Below are 16259 nucleotides of genomic sequence, written 5' to 3'. Positions count from 1 at the left end.
CACTTCTGTGCATGTAAAATGCATTCTGGGTGGATCAGATAAAGAGAGAGACAGGTGTCTTTACCACTGCATTGTGTCTGTGCACCGTGGGTCTGTCTGCCAGGTTTTTATAAGCTGCTCAGAAAAGCAGGTCAGGGAAAGAACTCTCCTATCTCCACCTGCTGGTCTGAGATGTGAACCGCAAGGTACTCTTCCATTGCAGTACCTCCACCTTGCTGTAAGTGGTCTTTGTGGCTGAGTGGTCACTGTACTGTACCTCCTGTTTTTGTTGTACAACCAAGCTAAGCTTGAGTCATAATGCTTGAGTCCACTCTCTTCTGTCTCGTCCTCAATGGAAAAGGGTCAGTGTTTTCTCAACACCGTAAAGGGGTCCGTGTTCAATGTTCAAACTTTTAAACATTTCAACAGATACAGATATAAACATTAAGGTAAATGATAAAACACCATTCAAAAGGTCAAGCAGTTATGCTGAGAAATTGGGGGATATTGTGTGTGTGTGTGTGTGTGTGTATGAAGGTAATGTCAGGAAAGAGGTGAAGTCAAACACAGTTAAACAAAATGTGAATATAACAATAAAAGCATTTATTATTCCTTGAAAAATACTTTCCAAACACAAGGCAAACATGAATGGCAAAATATATATTATATATGCTAATATTAACATATTAACATACAAATACATAGAGGAACATTAAGCTTCATTTTTTAAACAATTTTTCTAACCACAGCAATAAGCCCTATGAAAATACAAAAGAAATAGTTTGATAATATCATGGTAGTTTTTTTTTTACTTTTACTCACATTTTATAAAAGCAATATACATAAAATGACATATTTCTATACCAAATTAGACTACATAACATCATTATACTTCATAATTTTGTTGTTATTACAATAGCCATTGTTGAGTATGTTTACAAAAAGTACTTCTTTGAACTTTGCCATCATTTTGTCATCATTGATAAGAAAACTTGCTCTTGCATACAATTTACATTCATTAATTTTTTTTAAATTGCAGAAAACAGTTCTAAAAATTTAAACATATAAAACATATACATATTTCATGTACATTAGAATGCTGCCCCACTGAAACAATCAAAACACACGCACACACACGCACAGGGAAACCTTTCAGATCTCAACTAAACCCGAGGGACCGTTCGAGGCGCTCTCCTCGGGCGCTTTCTCAGTGGAGATGCTGGGTTCTGTGGCGTCCTCTTTGGCAGCTTGGGCGGGCTCCATCTTCTCCTCTGCACCTCCGCCCCCCAGCTGGACGTCGTTGGCGGTGTGGGCCTCGGGCTGCCCGCTGTCTGTCGCCGCAGTGACCGTCTTCTCGTCCACCATCTCTACAGAGTCGGCTCCAGAGGCAGGGCTTGGCTTCACTTCCCCATTCTGAGCGGGGTACGCCCTCTCCACCACATCATACAGGAACTGGTAATGCTCCTGAAAACAGGGAAGTGCCACGACAGAGCACATTCAACGTAAAGAACACTATGTACCCATTTTATTCATTTTTAAGTTATGCACAGTATGTTTTCAAATATAGATTAGCATGTGCGGTATTTTCCAATGTTTGATATTTTTCTTACATTGATCGATCCCTATGCTTACATGTTACGCATCACTAAATAAATATACAAGCCAAATAAATGTGGTGAGTATGTAGCTGGCCTCTAGCTATATGTTCTATCTGCACTTACAAAGCTGGGGATCATCCCCGGCCTCTCCTTGCGCAGAGCCTTGGCCACCTGGAACACGTCGACCAGTTTCTCTGTTTCCATACTATCCAGAATGTTCCACAGCGCGCAGAAGATGCCCGTCCGCGACGACCCATCACTAGCGAGGAGGTGAAGAAATGTATTTTTTTATATTATAAGTTTGCTTGATGCATAAGACAACAAAAAGTGTAACATTTAAAACCCGTGTTTTTTCCCCCATCTAAACAGGAAATGGCATTAATGACATTTGGCAGACACTCTTACCCAGAGTAATTATATGACCCAGATTTTTATATACATTTACATTTATATAGATTTCTACAGCTGGGCTCAAATGTACAACAGCTGTTTCCTATTCCTATGGGAATCATGGGAATGGGAATCAACCCCACAACCTTTAGGCAGCAACCCCTGTTCCTTAACCATTATACTACACTGCCACTTATACACTACACATACTACATACTAATAGCTTCGCTGCCACTTATTACGATGTAATACAAAACATGAATACAATGCACAAAGTGAAGATTTTTCCAACTGGGTTCATATATGATTTCTCAGTCTCCAGGTTATGCAGTATTTGTTTGAATCAAGCAGTAAACTGGCTTTGGATAATAACTCACTTGCAGTGTACTACAAGTGGCGCAGTCGTCTCAGGCCTTCTATTGCCATAGCCACATTTCTGCTTGACATTTTTTATTATGTCCACCAGGTCCAGGGGGTTCTCCGGGAGGTCCTGCTCAGCCCATTTCTGGTAGTGGTACTGGTACACTTTGCGACTCTCTTTCCTCTGCAGGGCAAAAGGTTATAGAGCACTGATGTGTTTTTTTAATCAATGGTGCATAAGTGAGCTAATTGCTGGGTTAGCATTCATGTGCTCTGCTCTTTTAGAAAGAGTGAAAAGTACAATTCTCTTAAGGTGCCAGATATATAGATTCATGTTTTGAAACAATGAAAACATACAATATACAATTAAAACAATGTATATTATTATTATTATTATTATTATGTATTCTTTATTTTTTATTATTAAATTAAAACATTTATTTGTCTGAAGTCTTTCACTGGGGATCAGACTACATATAGCATCAAACATAAAACATATTTGTTTTGAATTTGCAGTATGCTGCAATGCGGAGTTGTACAACCAGTCAGTTCTCAAACTAAGCTGAAACAAGCTGTGCAGTACAACAGCATATGGTAGACATTACTTTATTTCAAACAGAGCCTCGTACCTTGGTGTGGCGTATCTCAACAGAGCGGATGGTGCATGCTGGAGTACTTTCACAGCTTGTGACATGCACCTCGATGTCATCAAACAGCTTAATCTCGTCTCCCCAGTATGGTGAGCAGAACTCCTGTGAATTACAAGTGTATATTAATTCAGTGTTACTGGCTATTCTGCAGCTTGTGATTTGTGGAGCTGGCTGGTGATTGGTGATGACCCACCTTTCCTCCCTCCATGCACTCAGAGAGCATGATTATGATCTTGACTTTCTTCTGGAATATCATTTTCCAGAAGTCTGTGATGGTATCTGAAAGTGGTCCCTGAGCAGCAATCAGACTTCTCTGACCCCAGTAGCCCTATTAGGAAAAAAAAGTGCTTATACAGTGAGCTCCATAATGTTTGGGACAAAGATATATTATTTCTTGATTTGGCTCTGTACAATTTTAGACTATGAACGATTCATATGTGGTGAGACTATGTATAAAAACTGTTACGGTATGATTCCTACATGGTGAAACCGAAATGTATAAAAAAATCTAAAATTGTGTACTGGTCCCAAACATTATGGAGCGCACTATATATATATATATATATATATATATGACATTACTTCCTTTACTCTGGGACTGGCATTTATTATTTATGTTTGAAGCACATGCACCCTTACTGTTACTTAGTTTACAGTTTAACTTACATTCATTTATTTATTTTACCAAGTTTTCTGTGATTGTTTTCTGTATCTCTGTTTCTGAAAAGATGTTTTACGTTAACATGTAAAATTCGGGGATGACATACATCAATGTAGGAAGCATTGATGTACTTTGTGGAATCTTCATCATCCTCATCGGAGGAATATTCTTCATCCTCATCCTGTTCACTGTCTTGACTGTTGTCCTCCTCAAGTTTTACCAACACCCGGTTGTAATCATCTGTGTTGGGATATTTCCAGTAATTAAAAATGTTAAAGACTGGTAAGACTGATCTCTGTGAGCAATGCACTAAGCAGTAGCAAAGGACTCCATTGTGTATACACATTGAGGCTTACATGGAATAATAGAAGAATAACGATTTTTCTTCTTGTTTTCTTCATTGGTTCCTGTATTGCATGTCCTCCAGTTTTTGTACTTTGGTAGCCTCTGAATGATGTAAAAAAACAAAGGTTAAACAAAAATAAAATTAAGAGCAGTCCTGCAGACATTCATATTAATGTTAGTTTGAATTTAATGATTTGAATCGCTTTGACAAATTTCAAAATCTTTTTTTTTTGTGTACAGAAGTTAAAATGCGAGCAAATTCTTACAATATTAATTTTCAGAAGAAGACTTGCAGGCTGTCTGAGTGCATTACTACTGTAACTGTCTGTCTGTTTCTGTATTTTACAATTCTCTCCAACTGGAATATTAGAATCTCTGCTCTCTCTTACTTACTGTTTCTTCACAGCCAGTGATGCACAAACCAGCCAATAAGGAAATAGAGAATTACCCACTTATAATGTGCTGTCCTATCTATTTTCCATGTTTGGCCTCAGAAATATGCAGTGTGGTGATTAAATGGCCGTTCCTTATACTGTACTCGACACACTTGTGAATCAAGTGTTGCATTGTGGGGGCTAACCTGGAACTCTGCCTCCAGATGGGTGGGGTCAGACGGACTGTCCTTCTGTCGTAGGGCGGTGAGACAGGAGTGGAACTCTGAGAGGGAGATCTCCGTCTCCCCAAACTGGTTAAACTCAATGAGCGCCTGGTGGATCAAGATGTACTGAGCCTGTCAGAGCAAAAACCGAGATAAGTTAGCCTGTGTAGCATTGCGCATAAGGTATCGCAATCATTTACCGTGTTAACACACTCATGGTCAACATGCTAGGCTGCCTGCGGTTACCTCGACTTGGACCATGAGGCACCGCTGGCGACGGAGCTTGACCACGTATCCGTAAATGTCCACCCTGCCCTCTGCCTCCAGACCCTCCATCATGGCGTCGATGCTGAAGTACGTGCCGGTGCGGCCCACTCCAGCACTATGGAGAGAGGCAAACACATTCACACAAGCAGCCGCAACCAAAAACACAAACAACAGCACAAACCTATGACCTCATTCTCATGTCCTCAGCCTGAAAAACGTGTTTTAACCCTTGATCAGGACCACTCATATACTGAGGCCCCTCAACGGACTCCAGACAAACCAAACAGCTGAAGAGAGGGAAATTCCATCAGACACCAAGAAATCTCACTAATACTGCTTCAGTTTCAATGGTTTTGACATTATTCTTGTCTACCTCTTATATCAGGCCTGCTGTAAGGAAATTCACCTTGATGAAGGGTACCATGCAGAAATGGCATGCAGCCAGAGCCCTCTTCAATGTAAAAGTAAAGATGGGCTTCATTTTGTCACGGTTGTCATCTCAAGCATCTTTTTTAGGCGGGGCTATATTTAAATCCTTCATTTTAGTACAGGAGCTAACCTGCAATGCACCACAATTGGTCCACTGAAGAAGTTCTTGAAAGCATTGACTCGACGTCGCAGTTTGAGCAGAAGGTGAGGCTCTCCTGGGACCCCGTGGTCAGGCCAGCTGGTGAACTGGATGTGGGTCACCTCTCTCTCTGCACTCTTTTCCTTCTTCTATTCACAGAGAGATCGAGACAGAAAAGTTATTTCCTCATAATTACAGTCTGAAATAACTGTACACAATTTATAGGACACTTAACATCGGTGGGCCCAACAAATTGACTCCTATCATTGGTGCAATGCCAATAACTTTAAGATATTAAACATACTCCCATAAAAATAACTGGAAAAGCAATTCAGGAATGAAAAAAAAAAACTCACATTCATGATTGTGAGATGCCGAATAATGTAATCAGGGCAGCAGTCTTCTCCATTGATCTTCACAACAAAGTCTTCATAAATTTCAGTCTCTCTATCCATGGATGGCCAGTACTGAGCGCATTTGTTCTTTAGTGAAAAAAAAAAACCATACCACCAAATTACTGAGTGTCCATATAATGGTATACAACTGTACGCACTAGTGAACACGTAGAGTTTAACACTCTACGTAGAGTATTAAACAAGTGGTTGTGCAATATTTACTTGCTTTGAATACAAATAACAGAACCCTAAAATTCAGTATAAAGTTAGCTTCACAGGGCAATGCTATAGAATTCATATTGGACATAATGTGTGCTTGTAAGGAATCTGCTTTTTACTTTGTACATTATGATTGGATTGTATATAGTCTGCACTTTACAATGTAGTACTAAAGTAGCTGGATGAATATTTTATATTTTGTACATTCCACAATGTGGTTGTATGCAATCATAATATAGCAAAAACTGTTGAGTGTGGTATGGGGACTGGATTGATGAATAGGGATATAGTATAAATATGGTTGTGGTGTGGGGATGGCTGGTTTAAGCAGCCACACCTGCCCTGGGTCAAGCTAATTAGACCTGGCCAATTGGATAATTGGTGAAGAATTAGATAATGGGCCAGGCTAATTGGACCCAGGAACAGGAGTGGCTGCACCTGTGCGTAGTGAGGTAATCACTGCGCACAGGTTAAATCTGCCATCCCCACCCACACCAGGCAGCTTCCGTCATGACAGGGTTAACATCTGCTCATTTGGCTATACCATCTTGCCAAACCCTCGTGGAATAAATGTGGACTGTTTTAACATCATCTCCCTGTGTCTCTGTGCTGGAGGGCCCCAAAGAAAGCCACTTCGGTGGCCTGTGGCAGGCGTGTTTGCCACAGTGGCGCCCAACGTGGGGCTCCTCCGGCACAGGAAAGAGGCACAGGAGGGCCGGCCAGGAAGCACACTGGAGGAGGGGCGGCTGAGGTGTTCCCGACAGGGCTTCGGGCGGATCCTCCGGGCCAGAAATGGGGAGCGGAAGATGACCAGGGAGGGGAAGGAGGCAATCCTCAGCTGGGATGCTGAGGAGCTGCACCTGGCCGAGGAGGCAGGTCAGCGACGGGCGGTGCACGAGAGGTGGTCGCGCCGTGAGCTGGACTTGGCCGGGAAGGCGGGTCAGCCACGGGCGGCGCACGAGCGGTGGCCGCGCCGTTTTGCTTCCTTTCTCGTCCGTTTGGTCATTTTCAGTTCTTTGTTTTGGCCTGGTTGGTTTGCCCGGAGCCCATGAGGGGATAAGCCTGCAGCCGCCCGCCAGCAGAGCCGACTGGCGGCCACCACAGCCACGAGGGTTCCTGATCCCCAGCACCACAAGGCCAGTCCACCAGCCCACCAGCCCAGCCACCCCACCACAGCCCCTGGAACAGCCCAAGCCGGTGACGCCCCCACCAGCCAGCAGAGCAGCCCAGGACTTCCCGTGCTCCAGGAGGGAGGAGGAAGAAGGGCTGCCTTGTCGTCCGAAGGAGGGTCACCGCATGTACTGGACTGTTCCGGGGCCACCCACCCTGACTTTTAAAAAAAATTTTGTAGCGTGTTTAGAGTGGTTTTTATTTTTTATTTGTCTTTTGCTTTGTTGGGAGTGGTGGGGGGGGGGGTAGGCTTCGGCCCGTGATTCTCCCTGGCCTCAGTTTGGCGTTGGGGGTATGTGGTGTGGGGATGGCTGGTTTAAGCAGCCACACCTGCCCTGGGTCAAGCTAATTAGACCTGGCCAATTGGATAATTGGTGAAGAATTAGATAATGGGCCAGGCTAATTGGACCCAGGAACAGGAGTGGCTGCACCTGTGCGTAGTGAGGTAATCACTGCGCACAGGTTAAATCTGCCATCCCCACCCACACCAGGCAGCTTCCGTCATGACAGGGTTAACATCTGCTCATTTGGCTATACCATCTTGCCAAACCCTCGTGGAATAAATGTGGACTGTTTTAACATCATCTCCCTGTGTCTCTGTGCTGGAGGGCCCCAAAGAAAGCCACTTCGGTGGCCTGTGGCAGGCGTGTTTGCCACAATGGTCTATTGAATGAATATGCTCTGTTCTGTACTACAATGCAGTAATTGTGAGCTGAAATGTATATCATAGTGTAGGTGGATTGAATCTAGTCTGTAGCCTAGTGCTACAAAGTGTAGTATGTTATCTTTTTTATTTATTCCCTGCTTACCCTGTTTCCTTCCTCACATCGGGTCACCATTACTATTATAGAGGACTGTTGCTCCCAAATCATTCTCCAGAAATCAACCACCGTCTCATCCTTGGGCCCTGGAAAAATTCAGAATGTATGAAGTATTACACCATCAGATGAAATATGCTGACTCTGCATTTATTTCCTGACCCAAACAAAACTAAGAGTAAAAGAGTAGCTTGATAATACTAAAGGTGCAATGCTTTACCTTGGGCTGCAATGTACTTCTTAGCCTCTTTGTAACCCTGTGTGGAAATAAAAGCTCAAGTAGTAACGTATGAAATCTCTGGCCGCTTTTAGAATGCTTTCATTTGTCAAGAATCTTTATTGTGACATTGAGATGGACATGCGTTGAAGTGTATTAACATCACTTAAGACATACATAAAGTCAATACACATTTAAAAATGGAAATACTTGATATTAAAAAGCTTTCTTACGTCTATGAAGCTTGCATTAATGTAGTCGGAACCTGCTACTCCACTCACTGAGGACAGTTGAACCCGATTAAAATCATCTGCCAAAGAAATTAGTTCAAGTATTGTTAATGTTTTGTGTTCGTAAGGAGATAAAGGTTCTGGTTCTGGGTTGGATTTAAGATTCTACTGTTAAATAATTATGATACTATGTCAATACGCTTACAATGAGATGGCATGTGATAATTGTGGTGGGAAATGCTGTACTCACATGGTAGGATGTCAACGTAGCGGTTCTTGGTCTGATTGCACTGTTTTCTGGCTTCTTTGATTGAGCATTTGCTGTAAACTCTCGGAATGCTCTGATAAAGTACAGACACCACTTTGTGTTACTAATCATGTAGAGTATACAGAGCACAGAAGACAACTGAAAGTGACAACGCAAACGAGTTGTGACCCAACACTCTTCCTATTGCAATATTTCAATCAACCCGTCAAAAACAGCAATTTAGGATGAAGGTGGGCAGCAAACGCATGCAAAACTATGTGACAAGTTATTGAGGGTTACAATATATTTTTTATGTGATCTATAACTCGGCAGGTCGCACTACCACTATGCCAGTAATACATTTCTTTCTGTTAACAAGGGTTTATAACCTCACTTAAAAGTAGTATTAATATCATGAAACAAATTAAATAGAGATGAAACAAAAGTTACAATACAGTAAACAATGTACAGGAAACGTGTTATTTATTGTGTTCTGAATGGATCTAGAGTCACATACAAGTATAAAGATAATGTAACAAGCAATTTATTTATGTTATTGTGACATAAAATAGGTACTAATATGTCTATGTGATAATGGGCTGGAATTGAAAAGCGCAGATAACCTGAATTCCTGCAATGTAAATCGGAAAGCACCTCCACTGCTTACCTGGAATTCAGCCAGGAAAAGGCGTCCTTCGTCTGCAATCTTCCTCTTGTAGGTTTCCAGGAGGAGCTCCGCTGTGATTGGCTCAATGTTCATCAGGGTCTCATCGTCATCTGCAGAAGGCCAGAGCTCATCAGACACAGGCTCCACAATGTACAATTGCACAGGGTTAAGTGAGAGAGAAATGATGGCGAAACATACTTATCTGGATCAGCTCTGTCTGCTCATCAAAGTTGCTGTAAGACAATCAACAAAATAACAGTGCATTGGAGCAATTGCTGATAGGACTATCCTTTTAATTAAATTAAATAAATCAGGTAAATATTTCTCTAAATTATGTTCAGTAAGACAGAATACAGTTTTGTCATATAAAAGAAATCAGGCCCAAAGGTACAGTTTGAAGGGCTAAAGGAGACATATGTTGCACCTCTATGAAATAATTTATAGAATCAGCCATGGCAGATGGTATACTACAAACTAGCGAGCACCTGGCTTAATGCACATGCTGTACATTAAGTGCATTGAATGCACGTGGAATCATTCATTTTGGGAAACAAATGCTGAAAAACCGCAGTCAACATTAATTTGCTGTAAGTAGGATGCAATGAAACATACTGTGAGTCTCTCTTCCGAAGTAAATAGATTTTATGTAGAACAAACAGAAGGGCGCAAGCCATGACAACGATGAGGAATGCCAGGAATCCAATCAGGGCTTTTTCATTGTCTGAAAAATCAAAAAAGAAATATTTTTCATGTTAAAATTAATGAGACAATTGCAATGTGCCTTGCAACTTGGAGACAAGCACAGGATTTTTTCCCAGACTTTCTGTATTTCCCAAATTTAGATCAAGATCAAGACAAAATTGCCTTAGTCTTGATTGCAGCATGCTCTCAAACTAATTTGCATTGTCCCATGCTAATCCCAATTGCAGCATGCTTTAATCAATAATATTACTTCTAATCTGTTGCCATTATTTTATTGAGTTCATATATTTATATATAATATAATTTATAAGTTATATGTAATTTCACATGCAATTATCATTATTTCTACAATGCTTGCCTGTAGTTAAGCCCCACCTACAGGATACAAATGTTCCATACTTTGTAAACCTGCTGGTGATCAGGTTTTACAAGAGACTAAGAGACAACTCTTTATAGCCTTCTTCATCCATATTTTTCGCCTTAGATCTGCAACTACAGTAGCTAATGATTTTGCACAAAGAACAAAAATTAAATACTTTTTAAATGATGTCATTGATGTCATCTCCAAAATTGTCTACGGTTAAATTCAGAATTGTTCTAAAGGGATGGAGGTATTTGTATCTGTATTTGTTCAACCAACATTATTTGTATTTGTATTTATTATTCAGACAAAACCGGAAGTAGGTGGAAGCTGTATTAAATGGCAAAAATTCCAGATTTTTACCATTGTAATCACTGGCACAGCCATTGAGTTATCAAGGCATTAAAGTCATGATTTGGCAATGAAATGAATAATGAATAATAACCCAGTTTAACAACAGGTGATTTGCTTTTTAAAGGTATATTTAACAAACAATGACCTATATGTTATATAGCCATAACAGTTTTTAATAACACTGAGGTAAACAAACAGTCAGATCAAGTTTCAAACATAGGCAAAATGTTTTTATAAATGAAAACATAGTAAGTCATTCTTACTCTGAACTGCATAGTATGACTTGCATGAACCCCACCACCACCCCTACCTGAGGGACACTGAAATCAATTATGAACTGAAAAATGCTTTCATAATAAAAAAAATTGTTCCTCATCTTCATTATGAACTACTGTATGCAATGAACCCCCAATTAATTTTTTTAAACTACAGAATGTACGGCTATAGTGTGTTGTTGTTTTTGTTTGTTAATATTTTTATGTTTGATTTGCAAAAGCTTAGGTAAATTAAAGAAAAAAACTGAAAGGTTTCTATGAGTGGAATACATCTTCAGCGATTATGCTTTACTCATACAACTTTGCTTCCCCAAGTTGTATTTTGTAAAGACAAGCTCCTGCACATGAGCTGGGAGCAATCTGTGATGGGAGACACAGCATCACTTGCTATACTGAAAAGTTGCTTGAAACACTCGTTGGGGGGCAGGTCATATTTCTCAGAGCCACACAAGCCAGTGCTGGGTGTGTCATTAGCCAACAGCGTGTGTCTGTAGTGTTTTAACTCCAGAAAGGCCTCGTTTTTTTTTTTTACTATGTACTACCACTACGCTGATGGCCAGCAGCGTCAAACATATCTAGCATTACAGCATCAAAGTTTGGTTAGGGTTAGAGTCTGCTCTTCTCAAGAAACATCTGTTCATGCGAACCATGCCTTGATCAAAACAATTTTCAGAGAAGAGTAGAAGAAGAATTAAAGAGATGCATAAAGCAGGAAAAGGCTACAAAAGTATTACTAAAGGCCTGGGTGTTTATCAATCCACAATAAGACAAGTCAACAAATGGAGGAAATTGTGTACTGTTGCTAATCTCCCTGGAAGTGGGCATCCTGCAAAGAGCAAGAGTGGCAAGAGCTCAGCATGCAATGCTGAAGGAGGTAAAATAGTTTTTTTAAACCCTGAAAAATAGTTTTTTTAAACCCTAGGGTAACAGCAAAGAACCTGCAGAAATCCCTTGAACTTGCTAAAGTCTCTGTTCATGTGTTCAAAATAAGAAAAACACTAAACAAAAATGGTATTCATGGGACGACACCGCGGAGGAAAGCACTGCTCCCCAAAAAAATTGCTGCACATCTCAAGTTTGCAAAAGATCACCAGAAGGTTCTTCAACACTTCTGGGACAATGTTCTATGGATGGCTAAGACAAAACTTTTTTTGCTAAAATACACAACACTATGTTTGGAGGGAAAAAGCATTGCTCACCAGCACCAAAACCTCATACATGAAAAGTGCAATTGATTGTGTGCTATTAGTTTAAGAATGTGTTTGTCTATTATTGTAACTTAAATGAAGATCGGACCACATTTAATGAGTAGTTAATGCAGAAATCCAGGCTCAAATCCAATTCCAAAGGGTTCACAAATGTTTTCTTGCAACTGTGTGTGTGTGTGTGTGTGCGTGTGTATATGCTCATACCTACATACATACATGCATACGATCTATATGAATGCCATAAAAAGGATGCAAGGATTTCAATAAAAAGGAACTGATAATGAATGCTTACAACCAATTGAAAGGGGTATTCGCGCAGATGGGCTGGACCAAAACTTTCCATTGTAAACTTCAACCTGGAAAATAAAAGGCAACATGGAACAGGGTGTAAGGTACGCAGCACATTTATATTAAAATAACAATGCAGTGTGAATTTTAAAAAATCTGGAATAAATAAAGCTATTAAGGCATAATAGATAACAATAATGTCATGTGACAAAATTTTTTGCAAGAATTATGACTTTAATAATTGATTGGGTAATTTAGTAGCAAGCTTAATTAGCTGAACTCTGTTTGCCTATATTTTGTCATATCACATTCTCATTTAACATGTTCAGTTAATTTAGTAACCTTTACTCACAGCTACCTTGGAGATTCTATTCTTAGATGGAAGACTGACAATAGTTCAATTTAAGAATACTTAGTATTCCAAGAACCTTAAGAACCTTAACACATGCAGCACACACACATGCATGCATACATGCATGCAAGTATGTGTACACACACACACAAACACACACATTTGTTTTCAAAAACAAAAAAACATTTTTTTACAATAATCAATTTCACATGTTAAAGTTGCAGCATCTAATACCATTTCCTATGGCAATATCTCAATCTATATCTGTAAACTCATTAGTTACATACTCTCAGCCTGATCTTTTAAATAGTTAACAGTAAAAAAAGAAAGCAGTTCAAAGTTACAGTCAATGATGAGTTCTAGCACTTTTACCAATAAAATTACATTTAAAATTCACAACTCACAAACTGCATAATACATGTATATAGTATGTATCATATTATGAGCAATTAAGAGTCAAATTATGGTACAAGGAACAAGGCCAGTTGTTGTCAAGTATCTGGTATATTAGCATTATAGGGTAAATGACTATTTCATTTAAGTAGTACTGTACATTAAAATATAGCCCTTTATGAAGTCTCCATACTCCATACATGTACTGTACATGAGGCTCAATGATTCTTACATCCAAACATTAAAGGAGGGACATTGTGTGTAAAAATGCACATACCGTGAGATAATACGTAGTTAAATATGAGAGGCCCGTAAATTCAAATTCACATTTCTTTGTATTATTTTTTTCCTGTTGTGTGGAGTTATGTCGGTCTATTATCTTCGCAGAGTATTTTTTACTTTCTCCATTGAGTTTGCCATCAAATGAACAAGTTATCTTGTAACCGTTCGAAGATATTTGTGTTTCATTAACAGTTATTTTTCCTTTAGGTACTGTCAGGAATGAAAGCACAGGTGTAATAAGGCAGGAAAATGAACAAATGAAAATAAAATGGAAACAATGCATGAGTACACAGACATGCACATTCGTGGTAGTGTTTAACATCATATTGTCAACATAGATGATGCTCGAAAAAAGTAACAATTCAGCACAACATACATTGGCCATTTAGTGTAAATTGACTCATTCATGGATTTACACTATATTATATATAGTTCTAACATATAATAATCTATAAACACGATTTGTGGAAGGGATATCACTTCAGTTCTGTGGCCTGAAAAATATGTTTTTGCTGTTTATATCAATTTGTGGAAATTTCCTTATTACTTTTCAAAAGTAGAATATTAATGGACATATAAAAAATAGGGTGGCCTCATATTCACATATCAGTTTTCACAAGCAGATTTCTTCTGCAGTAATGATAGCATAATTTCCTGAACTCATTTTGGTGAAATTAGGAATAATCTTTGACAGACTACCATCCAGTTTACCAGAGTTTACATCTGTCTATCTTTTACCTCTGTCTATCTGTCCATTTTTGTTTACCTTACTACTGACAAATTACTTTGATACATTTTTAATCATAGTGCATGAATTCCAAACTTAAATTAATAGAAATGCTGTATGAAGTGCATTAAGACATGACTGATTCCTAATCTTGTAATCCCAATGAAAAACTTCACCTTTCGTAGAAAAATTATGTAAACTCTTATACAGAATGGTCTTTTTCTTTGCAAAAGAAAGATAAGCCAATGTTACATTCATGGATATACAAGCATATATACATATACAATCTATTTTTACTGGATATGTACTGTACATGCTTAGGTGCCTGTTTAATATTGATTGATTGCTGATATGAGATTACAACTTACTCCCAGGTCCTGTCGTATGCGTCCTTTCAAGTTTGCTTCCTTTAACATCTTTTCCATAGCATTGAAGTTTCAAAAAGAAATTGTAGTTCGTGAAAGGCATTAGATTGGTTAATACACATTCAGACGATTTGTTTTTGACTGGTTGATTTTCTGAGAAAACAGAACATAAATGGAAAATTAAGAAAAAAGAAAAACATGGTCATTTAGTGAGATACTATCAGTAATTTTCTGTACCATTTCATCCTGTTTTCTCAAGCCTTGTCTTTTCAGCAAGCCAAAGAACAGCAAGCTGTAGCAGATTTACTGAAAAAGCTTCATTTAGTCCTACACACTCTTTACACACACTTTAAATATGGATCTTTTGATTTGATTTGATTTATTTGCACTCATCATATAAAAATTACAAAATAGAACAAATACACTTAATTAAAACCTTTTTAACCATGGAAAAGACAATCATAAATGGGTGGTTTTTACTGAATCTTTATTTCCCCCTTACCAATCGTTGGTGTTGAATATGCACAAACATATTCACATTCGTTTTTGTATTCCTGTTCTGTCAGAAGTGTTGGGCATTTAGGGCTGTGGACTTTCCATTTAAAATGCGCAGAAGTATTGGTGATAGTTTCTTTAGTCAGGCTTATCTTTACATCTGGAAGAGAATGATAATACTTAGTTATAGTGGAAAAATAGTGATGGTACTGTAGTAGCTGTAGCAGTATAGTAGCAAATGGCAACAAAAGAAAATAAATTCAATAATGTATACTATATGACCAAATATATACGGATACCACTTGTGTTTGTCTGTGTGTGAGTGTGGGTCTGCGTGTGTGTGTGAGTGTGTGTGTGTGTCCCAGAGGGGGTGTCCATTCCCCTCCCCCTCCTCTCTTTCACTAGATAAAATATGTGGATTTCTATTAGTTAGCAGTCAGCTTGGGCAACCTGGCAAGACGTTTGTGTCTGTTAGTCAGAAGTGGGCATCTGAATCCATCAAGGTCTAGCATTCTATATTTCATCCCTAGATTTTTAAAAAAATATTCTGCTGTCTATTGGTTTTTGCATTTTGGTTCTGGCACATCCTTGGATTACTTTGAGACAAACACGCTGTGGTTTAGTATCTTCTTTAATTCATGTCTGTAACCTTGTCCATGTCTGTAACCTCAGTTAATTTTTTAAAGGTTGTTGAACCTTGTCTTTAGATTAGACATACATATTTGTTTTAACTTAATACATTTCTTAATTTTCATCTGGTTGTGAGTTGAACACTGATAAAGTTTGATCCAACAGTATCAATGAATTATGAATGATCAGAGTGCCAGGCGTGAAACGAGGGTGTTAACGATTAGAAATGCTGGGTTTGGAAAATGAAACATATTTCACATAATCCACACTTTGACTACAAATACATAGTTACATTTAAATCAAATCAGTAGTTTATCAAGGTTACCTTAACAGTTTTAGTAAATGTGTTGTAGTAAACGCGCTGATTTTAAATGTCACATGAGAACGCACACAAAAAATACATTTCAATATAGATCTACTTACCGCAACGTGTGTCAATGGTTAGATC

At 38.9% G+C, this 16259-nt stretch overlaps 1 protein-coding gene across 1 annotated transcript in view; it reads right to left on the bottom strand.

The window, feature by feature from the left end:
- Positions 1 to 561: 561 nt before the first annotated feature.
- Positions 562 to 16259, bottom strand: part of ptprc (protein tyrosine phosphatase receptor type C) — a 99034-nt gene continuing 83336 nt past the window's right edge. The window contains exons 15-32 of the mRNA XM_064332051.1: positions 9992 to 10100; positions 9578 to 9612; positions 9380 to 9489; positions 8716 to 8806; positions 8469 to 8545; positions 8239 to 8275; positions 8010 to 8107; positions 5773 to 5898; positions 5408 to 5565; positions 4828 to 4963; positions 4564 to 4713; positions 3995 to 4085; positions 3745 to 3878; positions 3171 to 3305; positions 2957 to 3079; positions 2345 to 2511; positions 1701 to 1836; positions 562 to 1443 (exon numbers count right to left, since the gene is read on the bottom strand). Of these exons, the coding sequence (XP_064188121.1) occupies positions 1132 to 1443; positions 1701 to 1836; positions 2345 to 2511; positions 2957 to 3079; positions 3171 to 3305; positions 3745 to 3878; positions 3995 to 4085; positions 4564 to 4713; positions 4828 to 4963; positions 5408 to 5565; positions 5773 to 5898; positions 8010 to 8107; positions 8239 to 8275; positions 8469 to 8545; positions 8716 to 8806; positions 9380 to 9489; positions 9578 to 9612; positions 9992 to 10100 (2225 nt within the window). The 3' untranslated portion in view covers positions 562 to 1131. The remainder of the gene's footprint in view (positions 1444 to 1700; positions 1837 to 2344; positions 2512 to 2956; positions 3080 to 3170; positions 3306 to 3744; positions 3879 to 3994; positions 4086 to 4563; positions 4714 to 4827; positions 4964 to 5407; positions 5566 to 5772; positions 5899 to 8009; positions 8108 to 8238; positions 8276 to 8468; positions 8546 to 8715; positions 8807 to 9379; positions 9490 to 9577; positions 9613 to 9991; positions 10101 to 16259) is intronic.

The sequence above is a fragment of the Anguilla rostrata genome, chromosome 4 (genome assembly GCF_018555375.3).
Source record: "Anguilla rostrata isolate EN2019 chromosome 4, ASM1855537v3, whole genome shotgun sequence".
Taxonomy (NCBI): domain Eukaryota; kingdom Metazoa; phylum Chordata; class Actinopteri; order Anguilliformes; family Anguillidae; genus Anguilla; species Anguilla rostrata.
Note: the sequence above shows the minus strand (reverse complement) of the source record. Positions and strands in the feature narration are given on the sequence as shown.